At 54.6% G+C, this 27,972-nt stretch overlaps 3 protein-coding genes and 1 non-coding gene across 14 annotated transcripts; 1 reads left to right on the forward strand and 3 right to left on the reverse strand.

The window, feature by feature from the left end:
* CCDC106 (coiled-coil domain containing 106) lies at window positions 1-27,892 on the reverse strand. Of its 5 annotated transcripts, none has more exons than XM_032613453.1 (6): window positions 3,939-4,015; window positions 3,227-3,305; window positions 2,988-3,095; window positions 2,725-2,901; window positions 1,397-1,609; window positions 1-882 (listed from the first exon to the last, which is right to left on the reverse strand). In XM_032613453.1, the coding sequence occupies exons 2-6, from the start codon at window positions 3,258-3,260 to the stop codon at window positions 566-568; spliced, it is 849 nt and encodes a 282-aa protein (XP_032469344.1). In that variant the 5' UTR covers window positions 3,261-3,305; window positions 3,939-4,015; the 3' UTR covers window positions 1-565. The 5 variants fall into 5 exon arrangements, with proteins under 5 accessions (XP_032469344.1, XP_032469343.1, XP_032469345.1 ...); XM_032613452.1 differs by having other exon boundaries at window positions 7-882; window positions 3,943-4,191; XM_032613454.1 differs by lacking the exon at window positions 3,939-4,015 and adding an exon at window positions 27,761-27,892 and having other exon boundaries at window positions 515-882.
* Window positions 4,945-26,594, reverse strand: ZNF581 (zinc finger protein 581). 4 transcript variants are annotated; one of them, XM_032613457.1, is made up of 2 exons: window positions 26,505-26,594; window positions 4,945-6,670 (listed from the first exon to the last, which is right to left on the reverse strand). In XM_032613457.1, exon 2 carries the CDS (start codon window positions 6,649-6,651, stop codon window positions 6,058-6,060), a length of 594 nt encoding a protein of 197 aa, XP_032469348.1. In that variant the 5' UTR covers window positions 6,652-6,670; window positions 26,505-26,594; the 3' UTR covers window positions 4,945-6,057. The 4 variants fall into 4 exon arrangements, with proteins under 4 accessions (XP_032469348.1, XP_032469350.1, XP_032469347.1 ...); XM_032613459.1 differs by lacking the exon at window positions 26,505-26,594 and adding an exon at window positions 12,823-12,928; XM_032613456.1 differs by lacking the exon at window positions 26,505-26,594 and adding an exon at window positions 7,379-7,582.
* LOC116744124 (zinc finger protein 580) lies at window positions 7,712-26,619 on the reverse strand. Of its 4 annotated transcripts, none has more exons than XM_032613449.1 (2): window positions 26,505-26,619; window positions 7,712-8,673 (listed from the first exon to the last, which is right to left on the reverse strand). In XM_032613449.1, exon 2 carries the CDS (start codon window positions 8,659-8,661, stop codon window positions 8,143-8,145), a length of 519 nt encoding a protein of 172 aa, XP_032469340.1. In that variant the 5' UTR covers window positions 8,662-8,673; window positions 26,505-26,619; the 3' UTR covers window positions 7,712-8,142. The 4 variants fall into 4 exon arrangements, with proteins under 4 accessions (XP_032469340.1, XP_032469339.1, XP_032469338.1 ...); XM_032613448.1 differs by lacking the exon at window positions 26,505-26,619 and adding an exon at window positions 14,073-14,184; XM_032613447.1 differs by lacking the exon at window positions 26,505-26,619 and adding an exon at window positions 9,890-10,065.
* On the forward strand, window positions 25,075-25,181 carry LOC116744856. The gene has a single exon (XR_004347184.1). It is a non-coding gene; the product is annotated as a U6 spliceosomal RNA (small nuclear RNA).
* Window positions 27,893-27,972: the final 80 nt, after the last annotated feature.

A 27,972-nucleotide genomic window follows, 5' to 3' on the forward strand; every position in this document is an offset into this window, starting at 1 on the left:
TTTATTCCAAATTTTATCATCTCTTTTTAATTTAAATTCACTTAATAATTATCTGTTTCACGTGGAGTCGAGGCGGTCCCGGAACGCGGTTTGGGAGCTCCTTGCAGGGCGGGCAGGTGGGCCAGGCTCTCCTTGGGGCTGGGGGCGGCCACGGGGTATGTACAGTGCCCTCGCCTCGCGGTCCCGCACTTTTCCCAGGAGCAAGGGCCGGGTGACGGCAGGACGGTGCCGCTCAGGTGGGAGGGGGTGCCAGTGTTTAGGAAAGGGCAGAAACCGGCCCCTGGACAGTAGTTCTTGGACCGCCCCCACCCCAGGGAATGCGGGGGACGGGGAGGATGCTAAGAATGAGAGAGGCAAAGGGGCAGATCTATATACAAGGGACCCGGGAAGCGGGTGGCGGTCCGCAGGAGGGTTAGGAGAGAGGCACGCGCAGAAGCAGGCCACCCATCCGCCCCCATGTCCTCGTGAGGGCCCACCACTCCTACACACGCTTGACCAATGCCGGGAGGGCGGAGGGGGAGGGAAAGAGGGGCCGGGGGCGTGTCCCGGGCCAGGTGGGGCGGGATCACCGCTTGAAGCGGTAAGTGATGGGAAGCAGCAGCTTGCTCTTCTTGAGGGCCTGCACCTTCTTGAGGGTCTCATCGTCCAGGGCCAGGAAGCAGCGGCGCGAGTACTCGAGCAGACGCTCCTTGGAGGGGTCGAACTCGCCCACCTCCGCCAGCTTCTCGGGGGCCACGATGAGCAACTCCGCGATGGGCGTGGTCAACGCCACCGTGTTGCGGTCCACTCGGTGGTGCTCGAAGGCCCGAGACATGCTCTTCAGCTTCTGGAAGGTGCCCAGGATCTTCTTGTAGCGGCAGAGCACACCGTCGGCGTCCTTCACTGCAGGGCCGAGGGGAGAGAGCGAGAGAGAGGCATTGGGGGGGCGGGGGCAGAGAGAGGAAGTGGGAAGGGGAGGCCAGAAGATCAGGAGAACAAAACAGAGAACGAGGAAAAGCAGTGAGAGTTACAAGAGGCGGAAGAAATGTAGACAGAAGTCGGACCAGAGGAAAATCAGAGAAGGCAAGCCCAGGGAGGGGGATGAGGAGGAAAAATGAAGGAGGGAGTGGGTTCAAGGGTGGAGTTCCCAACCCACCTGGGCCATGGCCCCCTTCCCTGTTACTGACAGGAGCCCAAGGCTCAGGAAGGTCAAGCCCCAGGCGGCGGTGAGGGTGGACACAGATTTAAGGATTGTAAACCAGGACCACACGTGGAGGCCAGGACAGACAACCAGGTCTGGTCTCTTTGCTGATGGGGAGACCAAGGCTTGGGAGGACAAGGGGGAGCTCCTTGGAGGTCACACAGCAAGTCCCCAGCCCAGAGCCCCAGAGACCCCCACGCCCTGTGCTTCACTTACCCCGCTGCCTCTCTCGGGCCTTGGGCTTCCCGAAGCGCCTCCGGCCAGTGCCCCCTTTCTGCTTCTGCCTTTTCCTCTCCCCGTTACTGCCTTGTGCAGATGCTCCGCTGAGTGAGGAGGCAGCCGACTCGGGGTCTGAGGCCTCGCCCCCAGGCCCGCCTCTGCCGTCCCCCTCAGCCCTCCGGGGCCCAGGCTTCAGCCTGCAGTGGTCCTCTGGAGAGGTGAGAGGAGACACGCGCATGCGTGAACTTCACGAACAGGAGGGAGGGAGGGAGGAGGAGTCGGCCAGGTGGGGACCGACAGCACTGTCACACAGGTCCCCAGGAAGGGGTCCCCAAGGAGGGAACAGGCAGGAAGTGCACTGTAGATGCTGCAGTTCCACAAGCAGCTGGGATTTGGGGACAGAGGTCCCACATCTCTGTGGGGGGGGGCATGGGCTGAGGATGCTCCTCAACTTGGTGGCAAGAGGTCTGGGGGAGGGGCCCAGTGGACCAAGAGAGTCCCGGGGACCTCGAGAGAGAGTCTTTGACTTTGTGGGGTTCCCACGGTGGAGGAGGGGTGTTCTGGGGACCCAGTGAGGCCTCTATAAGCGGAGAGGCAGGCAAAGCCTGGGTGGGGGTGGGAGTGCAGACCCGGAGGGAAACCTTAGTCTCTGGGTCTAGTGCGCTGGGAAGGGCAGGCGCCCACCCTCACCCAGACAGAGGAAGCAGCGGGGGTTCTGATGCAGGGCCCTCCGAAGGGTGGGTTTGGAGGTCCAGTGTTGGGGTTCCCACCGCGTAAATCCAGAACACCCTGGGCCTGACCATCCTTGGTAGGCTCCCGTCAGCGTGGATGGATGGTGGGAGGCCCCAGCAACCCAGGCTAGAGGTGGCTCAGGAGCAAAGGGGTCCTCAGTAAAGTAGGTGTTGAAAAAACACAGGCCTTTTGCCCAGACTTTCAGCTGACTTCACAGAGAGGGAAGCAGAAGCTTTTGAGGGAGCCAGCCAGGGGCTGAACGGCAGGAAGGGGAGAGGAGAGTCTGGATCCACCAAAACACAGCTAAAGATTTGGCAGAGAAAAGCCCTATAAGGGAATGGGATGGGGCAGTGTTCAGAATACATGGACCAGCAGGGCACAGTGTCCTGTCCAGCAGCAGAAGGACTCAAGCAGGAAGGAAGCTGGGCTTGAAGCCCCAGACATGGCCACAGGTGCAAGGAGAGGGCAAAATGACAGGTCCCCCTGAGCCGCCAGAGGATGAGTGTGGGTGAGAAGGGTCCTGTGTCCCTGAGGAGGGCCAAGCTGGGTGCCGGGGCCCAGGAGTGAGATGGGGAGGGGACTGGCGGCCTCACCTGCATCCATGCGGGCAGAGGAGATGAACTTGTCCAGCTGACACCGCAAGAAGTCCCTCTCCTCCTCCAGGTCCTCAATGCGCTTCTGCAGCCATGAGTTCCTCTCCAGGGCCATGTGCAGCTGGGCCCTAACACCGTTCATCAGGGCCACAGTCGGGGACGCAGCCTCCGGAGGCTCTAGGGACAGCAGAGGACCCTGGTCGACCCCAGGCCTCAGGGCCCTGGACCCCTGCCTGACTCAAGTCCCCCTTCAACCAACTCACCCTCGAAGTTTCCCTGAGAGGGGCTCAGACTGTAAAAGATCTGTGGGTCTAGGTGGGGCGTCTCGTCGAAGGGGATGGAAATCTCGAAGGCCTCATTGTCCTTCTTCACTGGAAAAAAGAGGCCGGGGTCACCCCAGGGAAGTCCCAAGGAGCCTCGGACCAGCCCCCAACCACGCAGCCCTGGAGAGGAAAGGGCAGCAGCTGTGGGACCAAGGGTGGAGCAAGGTCCAGTTCCTCACCTGTCCTCCTCCGGCTAATGTTTCGCTCATTCATGGTGCGGCCTCCTGCGGACCCCAGCAGCTGAGAGCCTCAGGGGCACTGGACAGAAACAGCAGCCACAGATGAAGGAACACAGACGGACTCCTCGGGGACATCCCGGGGGAGCTGGGGCTCACGACTGTGGGAGGGCGTGCTGAGGGCCGGGACTCCTGGGTCTGATGGAGGAGGGGACCCAGACCCCTCAGGACTGAGGGAGGACCCCTGGGGTTACAAACTCCTAGACTCTAGAGAACGAGGGTGCTGGAAGAAGAAGGACCGGTGGGGTTGACAGAGCAGGCACATCCTGGCCGAAATAGGACAGAACCTCATCACAGGTCGCCTCGGGGCCAAAGAAGTGAGAGGTGCGGGGGAGGGAGAGTGTGCCCCAACTTCCAGGCAGGGTGGGGGCCCAAGCCACGAGCCGCGCCTCCCCACCCCCGGTCACCCCACGCACTCGCGTGGGCGATCAAGGCGATCGCCTGTTGGGGAGCTGGGCGCGTGCGCAGTGCGGGGGAAGGTCGTGAGTGGGGACGCGCCCCCGCCCCCGCCCTTTGTCCCGCGGGTGGGAGGGGGAGCGACGGTGGCAAGTGGTCTCAGTGGGGGATGCACCTGGCCGCAGGTGCCGACGCGGCCACCACCGCCCCCACGGCCCGCAGGTGCCCGGGGTCGGACTGGCCGGGGCCCCACGCTCACCCACCCGCGCGCGGAATCCGGCCCGAGGACCGACGGCAGCGGCGGCGGCGGCGCCCATGCCCGGCGCCGGGGAGCGTCTGCAAAGAATAACGGGGAGCAGAGGGAAGCGACCGCACACCCGCGGGCAGGGCGGCAGAGGCGGCGAATCTCGGAGCCGGGCGATGGGAAAGGCAGGGACGCCAGGACCGCCCGATGCGCCTGTTGGCGTGCCTCCTCCAGGAGTCCCCGGCCCCAGATGAGGCCGGCCGTTTGCGGCGGAGGCCGGGGCCGCACTTGCGCGATGGCCCCTTGCAGCGCACCCCCGCCCTTGGCGAAGCCTGGGCAGGGAACGTCACGAATTTCCCAATTCCTGGAGAGCTGGCAGCTCCGGGGGTCCCCAGGGGTGGGGGAGTGGGGGGCGACGGCGCGCCGAGTCCGGCCCGGGAGAGGCGGGGAAATATAGGAAACAGCCGGGAAAGTTGAAACACAGGGAGGATCCCCTTAAGAGATACCCTGGGAACTGGCCGGTGTGGACCCCTGCAACCCGCTCCGCTCCTTCGCTCCTTCATCTCCCACTGGGCTTCAGCACAGCCAGACCCCAGGGTTCCCAGGATCATGGGGTAGGGAGAGTTACTCCTCCCCGAAAATAAAGGCCTAGAAACCACTCCCCACCCCTGCACCATCACCCCCGTGTTGTTAAGAGCTGGCTTTGGAACATTCAGACCTAGATTCCAGTCCTGGCCGCTCCTTCACAGCCTCAGGCTACCTGTAAAGTGGGGAGATTATAATCCCTTTTAGGTTTGTTGTGGGTATATAGGATGATATGACACGCAGAACGCTCAACTCAGCGCCTGACCGCAGTGAGAGCTCAAGACAGGGCACTGTTACTGTTATCTGAAGTTAGATGGTGGGAAGCTCTTTCCCTCTCTGGGAAGTAGAGACCATTTTTTCCTCCACCCAAGAAGAGGTCGGAAGAAGAAATGAGGCCCAGCACAGTGCCTGGCACAAATCCGACACGCAAGGAAAATTCATTGAGAAGGCAGATGTTTATTCAGCTTCTGGCCCAGCTCCACCTGCCTCTCCTCCCATTCTCAGGTAGCTTCCATGCTCTGGAATTTCTGCCAGCCCTTATGAGAGTCGTGCTTTAACCCTGCAGCAGGAGAACCTAAATGTCTGTGCCACCTAGAAAGTGTCACTCTCCCCTCCTACCCACTTCACACTACGGATAAATTGCAGCCTCAGTCAAAACGTCCAGGGGGAGGCACCTGCCCTAGATCGGTGTTTTTCAAACTACAGGTTCATGCGCAGATAATATGGTAGAATGAAATCTGGAATTGGCAGTCTTAAAAAAAAAAAAAAGTAGATGGAAAAAAACAGAGATCTGCACGTGGCAGAGGTAACTACTGTTAAACCTTTGTTTTGCATATATTGTGTGTCTATACGGGGTTGCCATATAAAATGTTTCTTACAATGGATCGTGGTTTAAAAAAAAAAGAAATATTTGAAAACATTCGGCCTATATGACACAGGTGGTCAGGAGCCAAGCTAGGACGAACCCCAGTGCAGGCCAACCTTCCCAGGCAAGCCAAGGCCCAAGTGGGCCAGGCACTTGCTCAGTCTCTGTGCTAGGCAGTCGGCAGAGACACGGTCCCCCAAAACCTCACACGCTCAAAGTGGAACCCGTGTTTAGTGAGTGTCCAGTCTCAGACCCTGGCTGGGGAGTGGGAAGCAGGTCTGGGGCCCCTTCCCCCAGCCTCGCAGGGGGGCCTCAGCAAGATGCTGCAGATTCCTGATGGCCCCCAACCACGGGTTTCCAGGCCCGAGAACTTCAACGCACAGCACTCTGCTCCCTACCCCTCCAGTCAGGACTCAGCCGTGGACTCGCTGATGTCTCTGAGGTTAGAGGACTCCACTCTGTAAACGTGAGGTCTTTTTCCCATCCTTATCTCCAAAACATTGAGGACCCGAAGATTACTCCTCAAGGCAGGGCTCAGCCTCCCCACGGAGGGGGGGGGGGGGTCCTGTGTTTGTGTCCAGGGCCCCCGCAGCCCAGCCTCTGGCGCTCCCGGCTGTCTGAGGGCGACGGGAGTCCACGCTCCCCACAGAATCCCATGGTACCCGAGGTACCCCGCAGCCTGGCTCAGGGATGCTTCCACCGAGCGTGCTTCTGCAGCGTGTTCTGCTCCATAAATCGGCGTGGACAGTGCGGGCACTGGTAGGGGCGCTCCCCGGAGTGGACCCGGCTGTGCTGGGCCAGCTCGCCCGCCTCTCGGAAGCGGCGAGGGCAGAGCGGGCAGCCGTGGGGCCGCCCGCCACCTGCCCGGTGAATGGAATGGTGCCGCGCCAGGTGGCTGGCCCGCTTGAATGCCTTCCCGCAGGTATCACACTCAAAGGGCTTGACCTCCGAGTGGGTGATGCTGTGTCGCTGAAGGTAAGACATGTACTCGAAGACCCGGGAGCACACTGGGCAGCTGTAGCACTTTTTCTGAGCCGAAGCCCCATCGGGTCCGGACTCTCTCTGAGACTCCTCGTCCACCAGCACGGTGTACGGGACGCCCTGGGTGTCTATGAGCAGGTAGTGGTTGGGCCTCGAAGGGGACGAAGTCTGGGGACATCCTGTGGAAGAGGAAGGTCCGGGTTCTGGGGACCCGCCTGTTCGAGGGGGAGGCGCCTCCATGGCCTCAGCGGAGGGAAGCGCCAGGGGCTGGGGGCAGGGGGACGGCAGCACCAGCATCCGGAGGGGTGACTGAGGCCTGGTGGAGGGGAGAGAGGATGAGAAGGTTACAGTAGAGGAGGGAAGCTCAGCCCCACGGGCTCTGTTCTCCTCTCTCTATGTAGCCTACTCAGGAATTCTGCAACCCCCATCCCCCATCTCCTCTCCAGTCCTTCGGTCCTGAACTCTGTGACCCTCTGTAAGGCTCCTACGCACCCCCTCCTTGAAAAACCTCTCCGATTCTGTTCCACCACCGACTGTACGCACAGGCTCTCTTTATCTTTCCGCTTTGTGCCCCCCTCAGGTCACAGGTTGCCCGCAGGCCCCACCTAATAGACCTCCAGGCCTCTCCCTTGTCCACGCCACTGATCCCAGTCTGGGTGTCAGTCCATCCTACATATTCCACCAAGAAGCATTTCCTACCCCCTCTATATGCACTCAGGCCTTCTCAAATGGGCTGTCACGTTGGGAACCCCACGTCCTAACCCGCCCACCTCCCCTCGCCCGGCTACCTGCAGGTTCTCTCCAGTCCGCGCCCATCCACCCCCCAGTCCTGGCAGTGTCCCAGCGCTCTCTAGGGTTCCACCAGCGGCCCGGGCCTTCAGGCCTCTCTACGCAAGTTCTCGGCAGCGCCCCCTCCGAGCCGTCGGAACAGCCCCTCCCCGCCCAGCGCACAGGTACCCGCTCACCCGGCCCCGCCCCTCCCTACGGCCCGCTCCGGCTCCCTCCCGCCTCCCGGCCCCCGTACCCGGTGCAGCAGCCTCTCGGGTCCGGGCGACTCCGGAACGGCCCCGGGCTACTCCCGTGGTTGCAGATGGCGGCGGGTCGGTGGCCTCAGGGTATCCCCCAAGAGCTGGCGGCGCCGGGTAAGGGGAGAGAAGAGCAGGGTAAAGAGAAGAGGGTCCAGGGGAGGGCGGTGGGGGCGGGGGCGCCTGGGCCATCAGGAAACGGCTCCGGCCAGAAACACAGGCCGAGATGAAGGTTCCCAGGTGCTTATGGTCCGGTTTCCATCCCCCAACCCCGCTGCCTGCTTCACCCCGTCCGCCCCCACCGCTCCCATAAGCAAATAAGAGCCCTAAAATGGAGTGCGGAATGTTTATTGAGTAAAGGGTGAGGGTGGTGGGTGGAAATGGGGCGACACAGAAATAAGCCAGACTGTGCCCGTGCTCTTTTGTCAAATCTTCCACGCAGACAACAGTTCACCACTTCGGGGCGGACAACCAGGGCTCAGAGAGGTTACGCCGCTTGCAAAGGCTCACACAGCACAGTTGGGCGGAAACTGGGCTCCGACTGGCTCCCAGGCACTGGGAGGGGCAACGACTTGGTCTACATCACACAGCTAGAGAGGGAGGGAGGGAAGGAATGTTTCTCCCTTTAGATAGTTGGGGAAACTGAGGCCCAGGGTAAGGCAGTAACCTCAGCGGAGTAAGGGAATGTGTGTGGGAGTGACGCTGTGTGGGTCAGACGTGGTGGCCCAGAGAGGGGCCGGTCAGCACAGGCCGGGTCTGGAACTTAGTGGAGGCGCACGTGCTGCGCCAGCTCCGCTGCGTCCTGGAAGCGGCGTGGGCAGAGCGGGCAGGTGTGCGGTGGGCCGGCGCGGGCACGGTGCGTGGCACGGTGCCGCGACAGGTGGCTGGAACGCTTGAAGGCCTTGCCGCAGGCGCCGCACGTGAAGGGCTTGAGGTCCGAGTGCGACACGCGGTGGCTCTGAAGCCGCAGAGGGCTGGCAAAGACCCGGGCGCACTCAGGGCAGCTGTAGCCCTTGCGAGGGCCTGGCTCTCCCGTTGGTGCCTCGCACTGTGGCGGGCCCCGGGGCTCCTCCTCCAACTGCACCGTGTACGTGTAGGGGACCCCGTTGGCGTCGATGAGCAGGTGGCGGCCCAGCCGCGGGGGTCGGGGCCCCGCCGCCGAGGAAGGAGTGGAGGAAGGGCCTTCCGTCTTGGGGAAAGGGGGAGCCTTGGGGGGCGGCGGGTCCATGGTCTCCGGAGAGGAGGACCGAGGGTGGGGTGGCCGCGGCGGCAGCAGGAGCATCTGGAGCAGCAGCTGGGAGCGGCGGAGGGGAGAGAAATTAAAACCGCCACTTCCTGGGGAGAGTGTACCAATTCTCACTGCTTGTTACCCTCTCTGTACCACTGACCTACCTTCCCTACAAAAAAAGAAACTGCTTCTAGGCCAGATCGCTCTACTTGCATCAAGCAGCTTCAGGGGCTTCTACAACTAAGCTCAGCATCTCAGGGCCCCGACCTGCCTTTCCTCCCGGGTCCTCCTCTCATCCCCCAGCTGGACCAGAGGGCTTCACCCAGCCACTTCCCTCCTCCTCCACCCCAAAAGCCAATCAATTTCCAACTCTATTTCCCCCTTTACATCTTCATAGCCTCTTTCATGTCACGCCAGGGCTCTTGCCTCCAGAATTTCTCTAATGGGTCGCTTCCTCTTCTTCCCAGCCCCAGCTCAGGTTGCATCCTCTCCCCCCAGGACCACCGCAGCAGCCTTTCTTTGGCCTCCAGACCCTCCTAGATCTCCATCCCCACTAGGTTCCCTGGAAGGCCTCCCATCTCTGGATACAGCTGTAGCCTCTCTTAATTTCCTCTCTAGGTACATCCCCAGAGCCCCACTAACCCAATTCCCCACTTTTCACCCAGGGCTCCTCTATCCTGTTCCTACATTTAGCACCTTAAGGTTTCAACATCCTCTCCCATTACCTAACCTGTCCTCGAAATTTCAGGTATGCCTACCTAGGACGCCTCAACTGACGGCCTTCTACGTAGCCCACGGCCCATGAACTTTGCCACCTGCTACATCTCCACCCAAGGGTCCCTCTCTCTCCCCAGCCCTTAGGTATAAGCCACTGACATCTTTGCTGTTCCTCTCTATACCCCTCGGGGCCTCCTCTCACTCCCCGTGACACACACCAGGGCCCCCGAGTCCCTCTCCCAAGCCCCCTTCTCCCTCTCTTCTGCATGCATCTGGCATCTTTATGTCCCCATTCCTATCCCTGCTGTACCAGCACAGCGCCTCCACCCCACTTCTCTGCTCCGCTTCCTTCTGTAACCCCAGAGCCCCTGTGTCCCCCTTTCCACTACGCCCCCAGGAACCCCTCGCTCCCGCACTCCCTCCTGCCTGTCCCCCGAGCCCCGGCTCCTTCCCCGCCGTGCCCCAGCCCCACCCCCACCCCCGTTATCACCAGCCCCTCCCCCAGCCCTGCCCGGCCTCACGCCGTCCCGGAGCCAGGCTCCTCCCTCCATCCCGGCCCCCGTACCCGGTACAGCGGCTTCTCGGGTCCGGAGGAGCAAGCCGAGGTCCCGAGCGGCCCGGGCTTCCCCTCGCGAGTGCCGGCGGCGGCGGGACCGAGGCTTGGGGGAGCTCCGGGCCGGCGGCGCCGGGGACGCGGGCGCGGGGGGCGCGGGGGCGCGAGGGGCGGCGGCGTCCCTGGGAAAGGGCGCCGACCGGAAACGCGCGCGCCTCAAGGAAGGTTCCGCCACCCCACAGCCCGCCGCTCTGACGGCCCGCTTTTTTTGAGTATCTAGGGATCGCGAGAAAGGAGAGGGGCCGAGCGCGCGGGAACCACACAGCCCGCCCCCTGCCCCCCGCTCCCTTCCCATCCTCTACGGGGACAGTTCATTCTCTGGGACAGAGACTGATTAGTAGACGAGACTAGGCGAGGCTGTCTTTTCCCGAAGTCCCACAAGGAACGGACGCGCCCAATCCGTCCTCTTCCCACTGGCCGACCCGCCTGCATCCCCTTCCAAACGAGGCAGAGAGCGGGATGAGGGAAGTTTGTGTCGGCTGGGCAAATGGGGAGACCGAGGTGCAGACAGGGCCAAACCTTGCCAGATGCAGAGGTGGGCAAGCGTGGCTCTTCCCATCGGACAGGTGGGGAGACGGACGGCCCGAGAGGGCCAGACCCTGCCAGACGCAGAGGTGGGCAAGAGTGGCTCTTCCCATCGAGGAAGGGGGAGACTGAGGCGCAAGGAGCAGCAGCGACAGTGTCTGGGTGGTGTCGGCACAAAGCGCGGTGGGCCCGATGCTCCCGCGCGAAGAGAGGAAACCGAGGTCCGGCGGCCGCGTCCTGGTGCAGGAGCGCGTTGACCAGAAAGAGGCAGGGCAGCCAGGCCAGATCCGGAACCTAGTGCGGCGGTCGGCGCCAGGCCGCGCCAGGTGGCCGGAGCGCTGGAAGGCCTGGGGCACGCGGCGCACGCCGAAGGTTGGAACGTCGAGTGCAGCGCCGGGGGGCGCCCGCAGCTCGTCCTCCAGCTGCGCGGTGAACTAGTAGCGAATGCTGCGCGTGTCCACGAGCAGGTCGTGGCGCCGGGGGAACCAGAGGGGGGCGGCCGCTGCAGCTGGGGAGGGGAGGCAGCTGGGGGCACAGAAGGGAGAGAACCGGCGTTACGGTCGCGCCCAGACCAAGGACCCCGGCTTGGCCACAGGTGCGTCCGAGAAAGCTGCCGAAAAGAACTTTCTGGGATGATGAAAAAGTTCTATGATCTGCGCGTTGTCCACTGGGACAGCCACTAGCCGCGTGAGGCTACTGCTCATTAGAAATGTGGCTAGGGCTTGAGGACCTGAATTTTAAATGGTATTTCATTTCTCTTAATTTAAATCTAAATTAGCCACAGGTGGCTAACCGCTGCCCACCTTACGGTACAGCTCCTAAACCACCCTCAACCAGTTGCAAACTGGAGACCCGCGGGCCAGAGAGGGCACAGTTATATTTGGTTTGGATCACAGATATGTCTTAGTGTTTTACTGGGCAATATGTAAAAAGCCAGAAGATGCACACACACATTGCCAGCTATTGAAAAAAGTCTCTAGATGGGGCAACAGTAAACTGAAACTGATGAAGCATTCTCAGAAAACCTTCAAGAAACCTCCAGTGACCCAACAACCGTGATCTTAGGCTTCAATTAAAGAGCCTCCGGAACTGTGCCGTCCTAAAGGGCAGCCACCGGCCACAGACAGCTCTTAAGCATTTGGCATGTGTCCGGTCTGAACTGAGATGTGTCATAAATGCAAGACACCTAAAAGATTCTGAAGACTGAGTATGAAAAGAGTGTAAAGTATCTCATGAATGACTTTTATGTTGATAACATTTAGAAATGATACTCTGGGTATACTGACTGGGTTAAGTATGTTATTAAATTAATTTCAGCTGTTCCTCTTCACTTTTTAAAGCATGGCTCTCTACTGGAAACTGTTGTCCTAGAGGTTCTTCCTCTTTTGTAATTTTATGGGGTGGGGGCAGTAGGGAGAGTGGAAACGTGAACTGAAAGGGTGTGCGCGGTTTAAAGGGGTAACTACACCTTCTGTCTACACCAGGCTTCTCAACTTTGGCACTACTGACATTTTGGGGCTGGATCATTCTTTGTTGTGGGGGGCTGTCCTGTGCACTGTAGGATATGGAGCAGCATCCCTGGCCTCCACGCTTCAGATGCCAAGAGCACCGTCTCTCACCCGTCAATCTCACTCCCCCCTAGCTGTGACAAGAGACTTGGCCAAATGTCTCCCAAGGGGGCAACATAGATCCTGGGCTCCACACACAACTACCACAGGAGTCTCCCACCCAGATCCCTTTCTTGAGTTTCAGACCCATGAAACTTACTTTGTCCATGAGAGCCACGCCCAGTCCAGCCCAGCCCAGCCCACCCCGAACTCTGGAAATAATGACAAGGACCAACGTTTATTGGGCCCTTCCTATGGTGCCAGCCATCACTAAATGCACTGAACCCTCAGAGCAGACCCAGGAGGGAGGTGCCATGCGGATGCCTATTTTATAGATGAGGAAACAGAAGCTCCGAGAGGTCACATGATTGGGACTGAGGTCACACATCCGCTGGACAGCACGTGCTTCTAACTGACCGAGTCAGAGCTCATGGCCACTGTCTGCAAGCACCTCATGCTTCTCCCCAACCCACTGCCGCCACCGGCCCAGCTCACCATGACAGCCTCCACCCCCACCCCCACCCCCACCCCCGCCCGTCCCTTCTCTCTATGGCAACACTGCAGCAGTATAATGACGCTAACCCACAGAATCATGTCATCACCTGACCTAAAACCCTCCTTGCTGCACTTGGAATAAAACTCAGAAGCTGCCACCACCACAGTGCCGCCCAGCCCACCCGGCCCACTTCCAGGGCCTTGTGTTTGCTGTTCTGCCCTCTGGAATACTCCTCCCAGCCCCTCACAAGGACACACCCTTTCTGGCCATTCAGGTCTCAACTCGAGTAATCCTTCGTCACTGAAGCGGCTGCTGGTTGTGTCAGAGCTCAAGCTGGTGAGCAGGTGAGGCCCTGCTCTGGTCTGGTCAGGCCGTTCCCTCCGCATCTCGTACTGCAGTCCGTAGCGGTCTTGCTCGTTTTTGGATTTGCTACTTTACTGCCTGCTTTTCCCGCTCTGTCCTAGGCAACATTCTACCCTCGGAACCTAGCAAAGGTCTGGGGAGAGGGTGGGGGCTCGGTTCAGCATTGGTTGAATGAATGAATTCAGTCACCCCGTCCAAAGGTAAAGCATCCCCCCGACCAAAACAAAAAGCCTTGCTTCTCTCCTGGGACAGGATCATAATCAAGCCCCACATCCACACCAGTCTGGAAGCGCTAACATCCTCATCCCGCCCCCCCCCACTTCTACACTCCCCAAAGCCAGAAGGCACCAAGTTCTATCCCTCCCTCATCCTGAATGTTCCCCTCTGCTCCCCAAGCCCCAGCTCTGGCCCCTCCTTCCTGCGCAGGGCCCCTGCACCAGCCTTCTCCCTGCTATCTTGGCCCCCAGTACTGCCCCCGCTCTCCTTGACACTCCTCTCACAGCTGTCTCATATGTAACCTCTGCACAAAATCTTGTCACGGCCCCCATGACCCTCAGGACCAAGTCCCCAGGTTCCTCAGCCTGGGATTTGAAGCCCTTCATGAGGTGGCCCAGCCAATCCACCTCATCCCAGCCCCACATGGCATCTCACAGTCCCCTAATGGGACCTAGGGACGTGGCCCTAGGAAAGCACTCCAGCCAATAACTCACACTGCAGAGGAGAGGCTCCCACCTCACTTGTGTTCCAGCCCCACCCCTGCGATTAAAAAAGAATCAAAACTAACTAACGTTATCTGCACCTGTCTCAGCAGGCACCACGAGTTGCTGTAAAGAAGTGATGGAGCAGTTGGTGCTACCTTCGTATTAGGTGACTTTGCAGCTCCCCTGATAAGGATGTTTCATTCTATCCCATCTTACAGATTGGGAAACTGAGTTCCAGAATGGGATGGTGATCTAACTCAGGCTATAAACAGAGGCTGTGGCACAGTCAGGAATTCAGCAAGAGACTCCTGCTTCTCACCCCCGGCCAGGATGGCTGGGAAACAGAAGCCACTCCCTATTTCAGGATGAGGAAACTGAGGCCCACAGAGGCAGCCTCAGGTCACACAGCAAGTAAACAGTGAGGCCAAAACCCCAGCCTCTACCTTCTGTACCAGAAACACGAGATTCTATGGAGCCCCTGCAGTCTCTCCATGGTCCAGGAAATTCCTTCCAGCCAAGTGGTCCAGAACGTGCTGCGCCTGCTGCCCGGCATCCTGAAAACGCCAGAACACAGCGGGCAGGTGTGAGCCCGACCCAACCGGAGCTGGCGTATGAAGCGATACCTCGCCGGGGCGCTTGAAGGCCTTGCCACAGACGAAGGGCCGGAGTTCTGAGTGGGAGATGCTGTAGCTCCTGCGGTGCGGGCAGCTCTTGAAGACCTGAAAACGCTGGGGACAACTGAAGCCTTGCGGGGGTGGGGGGGTGTTGGGCTCCAGCCAGGGGGCCTCCTCCGTGTGCACGTGTAGGGAACACCATTCCCGTCAGTGAGCAGGTGACGGTCCCTGAGAGGCGGGCTGAGGCCGCGGGATGGGGATGGCGGGGGTGGAGGAAGAGGAGGGGGCCGGCTTAGGGGCGGGGACCACCCTAGGGAGGGAGAGGCCCATGGCCTCCAGAGAGATTCAGGGTCAAGGTACACTTTGGGAGGCTGAGGGGAGGACAGACGGGCGAGTAGATGAAGTTCTTTCTCCGGAACTCACCAGCTCAAAGCCTCTCCATCCCGCGCCCGCGAGTCTAAGCGAGTGACCCAGCGGACGCACCACTCGGGCCTCTCCGGGCGCCCGGAGCTCAGCGCCTACCTCCCGGCGCCGGCTCGCGGTGCGGAGGTCTCTCGGGTCCGAGCGCGGTGGGAAGCGGCTCGAGGGGCGGCCCCAGGAAGTCCGCCGCGCCGGGTGGTGGACTCGGAGAGCCCGGAGACGGCTCCCACTCCTGCCTCCGTCTCGGCCAGGCGCGGCCCCAGAAATCCGCCCCGGCGGGAAACAAACACCCGCGAACAATGGTTCCGGGTGTCTGCCCGCCTGACTTCTCTGCAATAAGGCGGAGAAAAGCCAATATAAAGTCATTGGCGACGTGGTAGATACAGAGGGAGGGAAGACAAAAGGGATGGCTTTTTGTCCGAAAAGTTGTGACTTTTCTTTAAAAGTCACTTTATGGTTTCCCTGGCAGTCCAGTGGTTAAGACTCAGCCTTCCAATGGAGGGGGTGCGGGTTTGAGTTGGATCCCTAGTCTGGGAGCTAGGATCCCACATGACCGGCAGCCAAAAAACCAAAACATAAACAACAGAAGCAATATTGTAACAAACTCAATAAAGACTTTTAAAAAAAAAGTTCCACATTAAACAAAAAAGTCGCTTTATCCTTCTGGGCTGGAGAAGAAACTAGTCGTCCTAAAATAAATACTTTCTTCAATAGGAAAGAAAATAGACCGTCTACCTACAAATAGGAACAGAAACCAGAAAGGGCTAGTGACTGGTCGGCTGCTACACAGCAAAGACAAAGAGCCAGAATTATTCAGCCGGTGGGACAGCTGAGGAAACCCAGGCCTTGTGATTTAATGTGTTACATGGCAAGAAAATGGAGTCAGGTGTCATTCTCCGTGTTGGTGGTAAAGCCAAGGCCAGAGAGGGGTAGTCACCGGCCCTGGGTCACACAGCTAGTCGGGGCTGGCTTGTATGATGCCAGTCCCTCCACAGGGCTGGAGTGGTGGAGGGAAGTGACACCCGGGTCTAGAGAACACCTGAACTCCTGGCCTCAGTCTCCACAGCCAGCCAGGAAGTCCTGCCCTGATGAATACACCAGGATGCATTGGGCCACCCCCTGGAAAGTGGTCAACCCACCCCAGGTGGGTTAGCCGGTGCTGGCTGCGGTGGCTGGAGCATTTGAATGCCTTCCCACTGGGGCCACACACTTAGGGGCAGAGTTCCGAGTGCAGGACGTGATGCTACCTGAGGTAAAACAGGCTCTTACACGTTTGTAAGCACATGGGGCAGAAGTGTGATGGGAGTTGGCCCGTCTCTTTTTGCATCACCCTGAGCTGCTTCCTCAAGCCACAGTAGGATGTGTGTGGTGATCAATAAGTGACCACTTGAGCTTGCGAGCACAGGTGAGGACAAAATAGGTGACTGAGTTTGAGATGCATCCCGGGACATTCCCAGTTTTAAAACTGAGAGGAAGAAACCAAGAAGAACCAGACAAGAACACAGATGTCTCAGCAGATTTGGCAAATTGCTACCATCTGGCCGCTGACAGGGAGGAGAGAATTCATCCCTAGTTTTTAAAGGGGTTATTGAGGCCAGAGAGTGAACCCACCAGTCACAAAGCCCACACGGTGCAGTTAAAACCCAGGGTCCCTGCCTCTTGGGTAAGGCTAAAGGGGAAAAGGAGACCAGTAATGGCCCTGGGAGGTGAGGGCATCTTTCTTGCTACTTTCTCCTGCTTCCCCTGCCACCCATAGACTTGCAGCACACCCCAAGGCTAGAGATCATTCAGTCTTAACAAGAATAGCCCAGAAAAGGGTGTTGTCTTGCCCACTAGAGATGCCAGGGTCTAGCTCTGCAACCGTCATCTCTCAAGCTGGACGCTGGCAACTTGGGAAAGATTCCCAGCACGTGGCTCCCCAAAGGCATCAGTTTTGTGCCCATTTTAGGAGAGTCAGTCTGCCCTAATACACCAGGACATGCTGAGCCAGGTCCCTGGCAAGCCTGACCAGCCGGGGGCAGACGGAGCAGGTACAGGGAGCCTAGTAGATGAGCGGAGGCTGGCAAAGACTGCTGGGGCATTGGAAGGCCTTGCCACAAGTCTGAGATGAAGCCCCAGACGACCGGATGTGAGAGGCCATAGGCCTTGAGACAGACAGCATTCTGGAAGCCCTGTAGGCACTCGGGACAGCTGTAGGGTGGGCAAAACTTCGTGCTTGTCATTGGGCTTCTCCACTCGCACTGTGTGTGTGTAGGTGTATTGTATGCCCATCCGGCCAGAGGCTGAAGGGCCAACTTCTGGCTTGTGGGAGGAGCATCTGACTGGGGCGGGGGAACCCACAGTTGATGAGAAAAAAGTCATGGTCGGGCTTCCCTGGTGGCGCAGTGGTTGAGAATCTGCCTGCCGATGCAGGGCACACGGGTTCGAGCCCTGGTCTGGGAGGATCCCACATGCCGCGGATCAACTAGGCCCGTGAGCCACAACTACTGAGCCTGCGCGTCTGGAGCCTGTGCTCCGCAACAAGAGAGGCCGGGACAGTGAGAGGCCCGTGCACCGCGATGAAGAGTGGCCCCCGCTTGCCGCAACTAGAGAAAGCCCTCGCACAGAAACGAAGACCCAACACAGCCAAGATAAATAAATTAATAAACTCCTATCCCCAACATCTAAAAAAAAAAAAAATTATGGTCATCCTTTTTTTTTGGAGGGGGGGGCACGTTGCGCAGCATGCGGAATCTTAGTTCCCTGACCAGGGATCGAACCTGCGCCCCCTGCAGTGGAAGCACGGAGTCTTAACCACTGGACCTCCGGGGAAGTCCGAGTCATGGTCATCCTTGAATCAGAGGAGCAGCTAAAGGAAGGAAAAACTGCATTGATTGAAGGTGCAGAGAGGTAAGCTAAGGGTTGAGATGACCAGAGGACCTCTCTGCATCCCCCAATCTTTGCTTACCTACGTCATCCTCCACCCCCTACTCCTTAAACCCCTCATCTCTCCGAGGGGCTGGGGGACTTTTCATGGGCCTCTCTCCATGTGCCCAAACCCTAGACTTTCTAACTTTACCACATCTCCATGCTCCTGGGATTTGCACAGGCCTCTTGCATCTATCAATCGATTCCTATGATGTGCACTCAGAGTCATCTCACACGCCCCAGAATCTGTGGGACCCATGCTTTACTATATTGTCCTCCATCTCCTCTTTCAAACCCCTGGTGGGCAGGGTGTCCTTTTCCTTTGTCTCCATTTCTCCCCATCAGGGTATCACTCTTCTCTTCTAGGACCTCCCCCAAACTCCCCGAGTTTCTTCTTCTGCCCAGATCCAAGATTTCTTCCTTTCATGCTGGTCCTGCGACACCATTAAGTGTTTCCATCCGCCCAGAAAGAAGTCTCTCGCCTCCAGAGTCTGTATTCGACCCACTCCACCACCTCCCCACCATCCCTTTCCGAAGCCCACCAAGGCCTCCCTGTTTTCTGCCTTTTCTCTGTCCCCGAGGGGCCCTCCGACACGAACCTCCTCGATCCTCCCCAATCGTCCCCGCAATGGGTCAGTCGGGTCCGGTCTTTGACACACATACACACACACACACACACACACACACACACACACACACACACACCCGGCTGCCCACCCGTCCTCGTGCTCCTGGACCCCTCCTCCAGGCATGGCCTTTGCTGTCCGTGAGTTATGAGGAGAGGCCTCCCGAGAGTCTGATCCCGCGATGCAGGAGGCGAAAAGATTACACCTTCCGGGAGCCCTAAGTGGAGCCATAGCGCTCCGACCAGCCAGGAGAGGGATGGGGTTCACAAGAAAGCCTTCCGGCCGGAAACACAAACCCTCAAAGGAAGAATTCCAAGTGCCTTCTGTTCCGCAGGCCTGAATCTCTGTCATTCATTCAACAAATATTTGTTTAGTGTCTCCCATACGCCAGCTTCCGGGGGTAAAAACATGAACCAACCAGACTGAGGTAGTCCCTGCCTTTCTCTACCTTAGAGGCCAATAAATACCTTAGAGGTATTGCACACCTGCTGCGACAAGGAACTCTCCTAAGCCTCCTGGGGGCGACAGAGACCAAAATATTGAAATGTCTGCCCCCACCTTAGCACCTGGGAGAAGCAGGTAGGGATGACATTCACGAGACAAGCTCAACGACGGACAGCGTCCCTAAAGGATCTGACTGAGCCCGAGAGGAGGACTTCAAACGAGAAGCTGTCTCAAATTCAGTCCTAGTGCTTCGCAGATGAGGAAACTGAGGCCCAGAGAGGTTACGTGAGACGCTGATGGTCCCAGAGCAAGGGGGTGCCAGAGCCAGGATTACATCCTAAATCCTAAAGCGCGGAGATCTTTACACTTTCTCACCCCAATATCTTCATTTTGGACTTCCCTGGCGGTCCAATGGTTAAGACTCCGTGCTTCCCTGGTCGGGGCACTAAGATCCCGCTTGCTGCGCTGTGCAAACAAAAAAACTCTAATATCTTCCTTATGGGGAAATTGTTCTATGGCCCTCGAGAGTTACAGGATTGAAGCTAAAAGAAGTTTAGGGAAAGAGCTGCCTGAGTGTGAAACAGCCCTCAAGGCTAGCTGTAGATGCTGGCAAGGGAAAGCCAGAAGGCTGGGCTTCCGAGCTCCCACCCGCAAGGAGCCCTGTAAAGTCATGAAGAGCCCCTTCTTGCCTCAGTACAGACTGTCTGGAAGGATTAGGCATCCCATGCGGATTTCATAGCAAACACCAGGTGTTAATGAGGCAGCTTAGAAACAGTAGGGTTCCAATTCTGGTCGAGAGGCTTGTGGGATCTTAGCTCCCCGACCAGGGACTGAACCCAGGTCCAAGGCAGTGAAAGCACCGAGCCCTAACCACTGGTCCACCAGGGAAGTCCCTTCTCCAGGGAAATCTGAAGAACATTGTGTGACACCATTCCCTGTTTGGTGACTCAGTTTCCCCATCTGTCATGCAGAGGCCACCATTCTTTGTTTTTCCTTTTAATTTTATTTTTCTATATCGAGATGGAAGTTATGATGGAAGAAATTTTCATACGTTGAGGTACGGGGAAGTCCTTCTGGCTGATACATGATTTGACTTGAACTTTATGCTAACCAGAACAGCCTGTCTTATGGCCTGTCAGATGGACACTGCCCAGCTGCGTTAACCATTAAAGAAAAGAACGCATTTAAAATGAAAATGGGGGGAGGGGGTGAACTGGGAGATTGGGATTGACATATATACACCACTATGTCTAAAACAGATAACTAATGAGAACCTACTGTATAGCACAGGGAACTCTACTCAATGGTCTGTGGTGACCCAGATGGGAAGGGAATCTAAAAAAGAGTGGATATATGTATACGTATGACTCATTCACTTTGCTGTACAGCAAGAAACTAACACAACATTGTAAAGCAACTATACTCCAATAAAAATTAATTTAAAAGATAAATAAGTGAAAGGAAAAAAAAATCAAAATGGAGTCACCATGGTTCAGGCATCCAAAATGAAGCTGGGTGGCCAGTGTAGATGTGGTTTCAGACACATTCCTGCAACACTGAGAACTTGAATCTTCCGAACTGCATCAGACTCAAGGCCAGCACCAGCCATTCTCAAAACAGTATTTGCTAGTAGTGGCCAGCTGCCACCTTACAGCACATCTCCACTTGGCCTAATCCTATTTCAAGCGCTCAATACCGATGCATGGCTGGTGACTACCATACTGGACAGACAAATCTAGAGGAGGCCAACTAACAAACAGGCAGCTACAATGTAAGGTCGTAAGTGCAATGACAGGGCACTCCAGGGGGCCAGAAGGGGCTCAGGACCCAACTGGGGGAGGAGTATAGAACTGGAAAGTTTGGGAATTCCCTAGCCGTCCAGTGGTTAGGACTCCGTGCTTCCACTGCAAGGGGCATGGGCTCATCGCTGGTCAGGGAACTAAGATCCCGCAAGCTGTGCAGTGCGGCCAAAAAACTAAAAGAAAAATAATTGGAAAGTTTTCCTGGAGGTGACACCTGAGTTCAGTCTTGGAGGACAAGAGAGTTAGCCAGGACAGAAAACAGCCCAACTATTCTTCTTTCAGAGTGACTCGGCACCATGTGCCCAGCCAGGGACGATGCTGACTGGAGACAACAAAGACCAGACTGAAGAACATGGGAGTTTGTGCTGCAGGCATCACAGGAGAGTCTGGAGCTAGTCAGGGAACTATCATGTGAGGGCTTCACAGGCATTCCGGTGGAACTGGCAGCCTGAAGGGGTGCCTCACCCAGCCTGGGAGCCTGAGGTAGGCAGGAGTCAGAGGTTGCTTTCTGGAGGAAATAAGGCCTGAAAAAATGGCCAGGATCCCCCAGGAAAGGTTACTCTGGGCGGCAAGACCAGCCTAAGACCTGGCACCTGGAGAAATGAAAGTGTGAGTGTTCCAATGGGGGCGTGACACACGTTGTATGTCTCAGATGACGAGAGAGGAGGCTGGAGAGCTTGGCGGGCACTACAACATGCAGGGCTTCCAACTCCAGGCAGAGGAGTTGGGATTTTTGTCTTGCGGTAAGCCCTCTTGCCGTGGAAGGATTTTGAGCTGGGAAAGGACAAGATTAGTTCCAAATTTTTGAAAGGTCTGTTTGGTTATGTTGGTGGGCTAGAGAGTGGAAGCTGGGGGACTATGGAACAGTCTGGTGCTGAAATCTACATGAGGAAGAACGAGGTTTGAGCTACGGAAGGGGCGGTGGGGATTGAGAAATCCCTCCAAAATCTTGGTGTTAATGCTCAAATGCCGGATTTTAATGCCCTCAAGAATTTCAGAGCTGCAGAAAGGAGTCAACATGCGAAAATATATTAGCATTACTTCCCACGTGTCACATACTGTCCGTGCAAAGACATTATTGTGCTAGGTACTTTCATACGTGATTTTATTTAATTTCTCTAAGAGGTTAATCCGTTCAGTTTTCAGTGAGTGAGTTCATTGCTCAAGGGCACGGTGGTAGTGACTAAGCGAGACCCAACACCCCACACCATACGCCAAAACCCCCAACCCTTGACCAGAGTCTTTTCTTTTCCGTCTTCAGTTCCCACCTTCGGAGGCCAACTCTCTTCCCCACACCTCCCTCCATTTCCCCCCCACCCCGGCCCTTCTAGCCCAGGCCAGCCTCTCTATGGTTGCCCCCTCCCACCCCTCTACCCACACGCTGCCTCTCGTTTGCCTCCCACCCTGGCCCCTCTATCCACCGCCAACTTCTCTATGGTCCCCCTTCTCCCTAGTTCTGTACTTATCGGCTCCTCCTCTAAACTCCACAATATCGGCCATCAGCCCCCCGACCCCTCGCTCAATACCGATGCATACTGCCTCTGAGCTGCCTCTCTGGTAAGGCCGAGCAGAAACGGCTGCCAATGGCGAAGTGCTTTTAGGGAAGGCCCTGCAAAGGAGGGACCCCGCACTTCTAAGGGGTGACCCTCCGCTAAAGCGGCCCATTTCAGGCCCTTTGCGAAAATGCTCTGGCTGGAAACACGAGGCCCAGAGAGGAAGGATCCAATTTGCACTTGGGCCCACCTCTAATAAGTGGGATCCCAAAAGGATCACTGTCTATAGGAGTTTCCTGTCTCTCCTTTCATTTTTGTTCCGACGGTGTCAGAGACAAGGAAATCGGGAAATGCCCGCCTCCTTACACAGGCTGGGGAAAATGAGGCCAAGAATGGGGAAGGAACTTGCTCAAAACTAGTCAACCAGGAACCAAATGGGAATCAAGCCAGGGTCTCCTGGTTCCCAGTTCCCAGAACCTCAGTGGTTTTTCTGTTTTAAAATAGGTGACGTAGATAGTAACAGCAAGGCTCCTAAAACAGGCATGCAGGACCATCACATCCAGGTTCCAGTCTGATTGCCAACCCGATCTACAAGGATTCTCCTTAACACATAGCAAAGCAGATGTAATTCTTTCCTTCAAAAGTAGTTAAGCATAACTGCAGAGGTGGGTTCACCATTAAGCTAGTGAACCTTAAGCTTCCAAGGCTTCTCACTTGCACGAGGGTTTCCCTGGGTAGTGAGTGTTGACAATTCAAAGAGTGCTTAAGATTAGTCACTGCTGGGCTTCCCTGGTGGCGCAGTGGTTGAGAGTCCGCCTGCCGATGCAGGGGACGCGGGTTCGTGCCCCGGTCCGGGAGGATCCCACATGCCGCGGAGCGGCTGGGCCCGTGAGCTATGGCCGCTGGGCCTGTGCGTCCGGAGCCTGTGCTCCACGACGGGAGAGGCCACAACAGTGAGAGGCCCGTGTACCGCAAAAAAAAATAATAATAAAAATAAAAAAAAGATTAGTCACTGCTTAAAAAAAAACAAAAAACTTGCACCTAAATGTCCAGCGACAGATGAATGGCTAAAGAAGATGGGCCATGTATATACAATGGGATATTACTCAGCCATAAAAAAAGAATGAAATAATGCCATTTGCAGCAACATGGATGGACCTAGAGATGATCATATTAAATGAAGTAAGTCAGACAGAGAAAGACATATATCATATGACATCACTTCTATGTGGAATCTAAAATATGATACATATGAATTTATATACAAAACAGAAAAAGATCCCGCAGATATAGAAAACAAGCTTATGGTTACCAAAGGAGAAAGATGTAGGGGGAGAGGGATAAATTAGGAGCTTGGGATCAACATATACACACTACTATATATAAAATAGATAACCAACAAGGACCTACTGTATAGCACAGGGAACTCTACTCCATATTGTGTAATAACCTATAAGGGAAAAGAATCTGAAAAATATATATATATCCAAATCACTGTGCTGTACAACTGAAACTAACACAACATTGTAAATCAATTATGCTTCAACTTAAACAATTTTTTAAAGGATAAATAACATTAAAAAAAAACTTGCAACACTCTGCAACCTTAAATTCACAGGTGAAGGAATCTTGCTTAGAATTTTCCCAAACTTGACAACAATACTAAAATAACTGTGAATCTGAAATTAAAGTTTCTTAAGTTAATAGTAAAGAAATGTTTTGATCAATCACATTACAGGAAAGATCAGATAATCTTTCTATTCTATCTACAGAAAATGATATTATAATATTGTTGTCATATAAAAAGCCAATCAAAGAAAATAGAGGGAAAGCATTATAGAGCTGAGTCAGGTAGTAAACTAATTAAAATGCTATCTATATGTGCTTTTCAATTTGGGGGGTTGTGCGTGGCAACTGTCACCTTTTGAATTTCGTAATTGGTTGCAACTTATTTTCTCATGCTAAATAAATGTTCTCTTGTATACCTCTTTTTTGTATTTAAAATTTTGTATTTCTAAGCTGTACAAAGTTCACACCCTACAAAACCTGGATCTGACCCTGCTCCGACACTCAGTGTGTTCTCAATAAACACTAGTGGGACTTCCCTGGTGACACAGTGGTTAAGAATCCGCCTGCCAATGCAAGGGACATGGGTTCGAGCCCTGGTCCAGGAAGATTCCACATGCCATGGAGCACCTAAGGCCATGCGCCACAACTACTGAGCCTGCGCTCTAGAGCCCGCGAGCCACAACTACTGAAGCTCGCACGCCTAGAGCCCGTGCTCCGCAACAAGAGGAGCCACCGCAATGAAAAGCCCGTGCACTGCAACAGAGTAGCCCCCGCTGGCCACAGCAAAGATCGTGTGCAGCAACAGAGACTCAACACAGCCAAAAGAAAATCAATCAATTAATTAATTATTTTTAAAAAGAAATGCTTGTTGAATTAGTGAACACATAAACCATTTTAAAATAAATAAACACACACTAGTTATTATTGTCAGTATTATTGTAATCTGCAGACCCAATAGGAAGGCTTGAGGATGATCTACAATTTAAGGATGACTGTTGGCTTATGACTTCAGACAGCCATAATCACCATCTTCTTATTCATCCACACACTTATGTATTGATTCATTAATTCAATACACGGCTGCTGAATACCTGTATTCAGTACTGAATGCCCAGACACGAGTGTGGGTGCTGGAGACGCAGCAGGAAATTATACAGACGTGGTCTCTGCCTTCAGGGAGCTTACAGTCTGATAATAATTGTCCATGGGATTGATTTGACGTTTTCAAAAATCAGATTTAAAAAGTCGTCTAGGGCTTCCCTGGTGGCGCAGTGGTCGGGAGTCCGCCTGCCGATGCAGGGGACGCGGGTTCGATCCCTGGTCCGGGAAGATCCCACATGCCGCGGAGTAACTAAGCCCGTGCGCCACAACTACTGAGCTTATGCTCTAGAGTCCAAGAGCCACAACTACTGAGCCCATGTGCCACAACTACTGAAGCCTGCGCACCTAGAGCCCGTGCTCCGCAACAAGAGAAGCCACCGCAATGAGAAGTCTGCGCACCGCGAGGAAGAGTAGCCCCCACTCGATGCAACTAGAGAAAGCCTGCACACAGCAACGAAGACCCAATGCAGTGCTCACTTCAGCAGCACATATACTAAAATTGGAATGATACAGAGAAGATTAGTATGGCCGCTGTGCAAGGATGACACACAAATTCGTGAAGCGTTCCATATTTTTGAAAAATACAGGCAGAACGCTCTATGACATAAATCACAGCAAGATCCTTTTTGACCCACTTCCTAGAGAAATGGAAATAAAAACAAAAATATACAAATGGGACCTAATGAAACTTAAAAGCTTTTGCACAGCAAAGGAAACCATAAACAAGACGAAAAGACAACCCTCAGAATGGGAGAAAATATTTGCAAATGAAGCAACTGAAAAAGGATTAATCTCCAAAATTTACAAGCAGCTCATGCAGCTCAATATCAAAAAAACAAACAACCCAATCCAAAAATGGACAGAAGACCTAAATAGACATTTCTCCAAAGAAGATATACAGGTTGCCAACAAACACATGAAAGAATGCTCAACATCATTAATCATGAGAGAAATGCAAATCAAAACTACAATGAGATATCATCTCACACCAGTCAGAATGGCCATCATCAAAAAAATCTAGAAACAATAAATGGTGGAGAGGGTGTGGAGAAAAGGCAACCCTCTTGCACTGTTGGTGGGAATGTAAACTGATACAGCCACTATGGAGAACAGTATGGAAGTTCCTCAAAAAACTAAAACTAGAACTACCATACGACACAGCAATCCCACTACTGGGCAAATACCCTGAGAAAACCATAATTCAAAAAGAGTCATGTACCACAATGTTCACTGAAGCTCTATTTACAACAGCCAGGACATGGAAGTAACCTAAGTGTCCATCGACAGATGAATGGATAAAGAAGATGTGGCACATATATACAATGGAATATTACTCAGCCATAAAAAGAAACGAAATTGAGTTATTTGTAGTGAGGTGGATGGACCTAGAGTCTGTCATACAGAGCGAAGTAAGTCAGAAAGAGAAAAACAAATACCGTATACTAACACATATATATGGAATCTAAAAAAAAGAAAATGGTCAGAAGAACCTAGGGGTCAGACAGGAATAAAGATGCAGACCTACTAGAGAATGGACTTGAGGACATGGGGAGGGGGAAGGGTAAGCTGGGACGAAGTGAGAATGGCATGGACATATATACACTACCAAATGTAAAACAGATAGCTAGTGGGAAGCAGCCGCATAGCACAGGGAGATCAGCTCGGTGCTTTGTGACCACCTAGAGGGGTGGGATAGAGAGGGTGGGAGGGAGGGAGATGCAAGAGGGAAGAGATATGGGGATATACGTATAGTTGATTCACTTTGTTATAAAGCAGAAACTAACACACCATAGTAAAGCAATTATACTCCAATAAAGATGTTAAAAAAAAAAAAAAGACCCAACGTAGACCATAAATAAATAAATAAATAAATGTTCCTTTAAAAAAAACAGAACTTACCCAAGATTTCCCAGCTAGTAGGTGGTGGAGATACTATGATGAGCAGTTGGGTGATATCTACCAAATTGAAGATGGAAGTTGAAGATGTTCCTGTTCTTTGATCCAGCAACTCAACTCTCAGGTATATAACTTAGCGAAAACTCCCATCTGGGTTCAAGGAGATGTAAGCAAGAATTTTCATGGCAGTATCATTTGTAATAATCAAAAACTGGTTACATGCAGGTACCACCTCACACTGGTCAGAATGACCAGCGTTAAAAATCTACAAATAATAAATGCTGAAGAGGGTGTGGAGAGAAGGGGACCCTCCTACACGATTGGTGGGAATCTAAATTGGTGCAGCCACTATGGAGAACAGTATGGAGGATCCTCAAAACACTAAAAATAGAATTACCATATGATTCAGCAATCCCACTCCTGGGCATATATCCAGAGAAAACTCAAATTCGAAAAGATGCATGCACCCCTATGTTCATAGCAGCACTATTTACAATAGTCAAGACATGGAAGCCACCTAAACGTCCATTGACAGATGATGGGATTAACAAGTTGTGAGATATATATATTTCATTCTTTTTTATGGCTGAGTAGTATTCCATCACATATATATCCGTCATATATCCATCACCTATTCCATCATATATCTATGATCCAATACTATTCAGCCATAAAAGAGAATGAAATAACGCCATTTGCAGCAACATGGATGCAACTAGAGATGGTAATGTTAAGTGAAGTAAGTAAGAGAAACACAAACATTATACAGTATCGCTTACGTGAGGAATCTTAAAAATAGTACAAATGAACTTATTTACAAAACAGGAACAGACTCACAGACATAGAAAACAAACGTATGGTCACCATAGGGGAAATGTAGGGGGAGGGATAAATGGGGAGAAGGGATAAATGGGGAGTATGGGGTCGTACTATAGCAGAAGCACAGTACTATAGATAACCGGTAGCGTGCTGGGCGGTGCCACGCGTGTGTCTCTTGCTTCCACAGTGTTTGGACTGAACAGACCCAAGGGCGCCCCTTCCTCCAGACTCTGACCACCCTCCAAGCTTTTTTCCAGTCACAACCTTGGAATCACCCACTCAGCTCTCCTCGCCCTCCGGGACCAGCCAACACCATTTTCTGAGCTTAGCTCCTTACTGCCGACCAAGCATGAGCTCCCAGATTCGTCACGATTACTCCGCCAGGTGGAGGCCGCAGTCACCCACCTGGTAACGTGCATCTGCCGCTCTCCCACACCTACCTGTCTCTGCGCTTCTCTTCCGACCCGACGCAGCAGCTCGCGAGGGCCAGAGACATCGTTTCGCGAACTGGCCGAGGAGAAGCCGGACGGCCCGAGCTCACTGGAAAAGGCAAAAGCAGCGCTGTGGCCGCGCCCTCTTCCAGGACGTGCCGAAGCCGTCCCAGGAGCCGTGGGTAAAGCCCAGGACGCCGTGGAAGCCGCCCGGCTGACGG

Source organism: Phocoena sinus, chromosome 19 (assembly GCF_008692025.1).
Source record: "Phocoena sinus isolate mPhoSin1 chromosome 19, mPhoSin1.pri, whole genome shotgun sequence".
Classification (NCBI taxonomy): Eukaryota; Metazoa; Chordata; class Mammalia; order Artiodactyla; family Phocoenidae; genus Phocoena; species Phocoena sinus.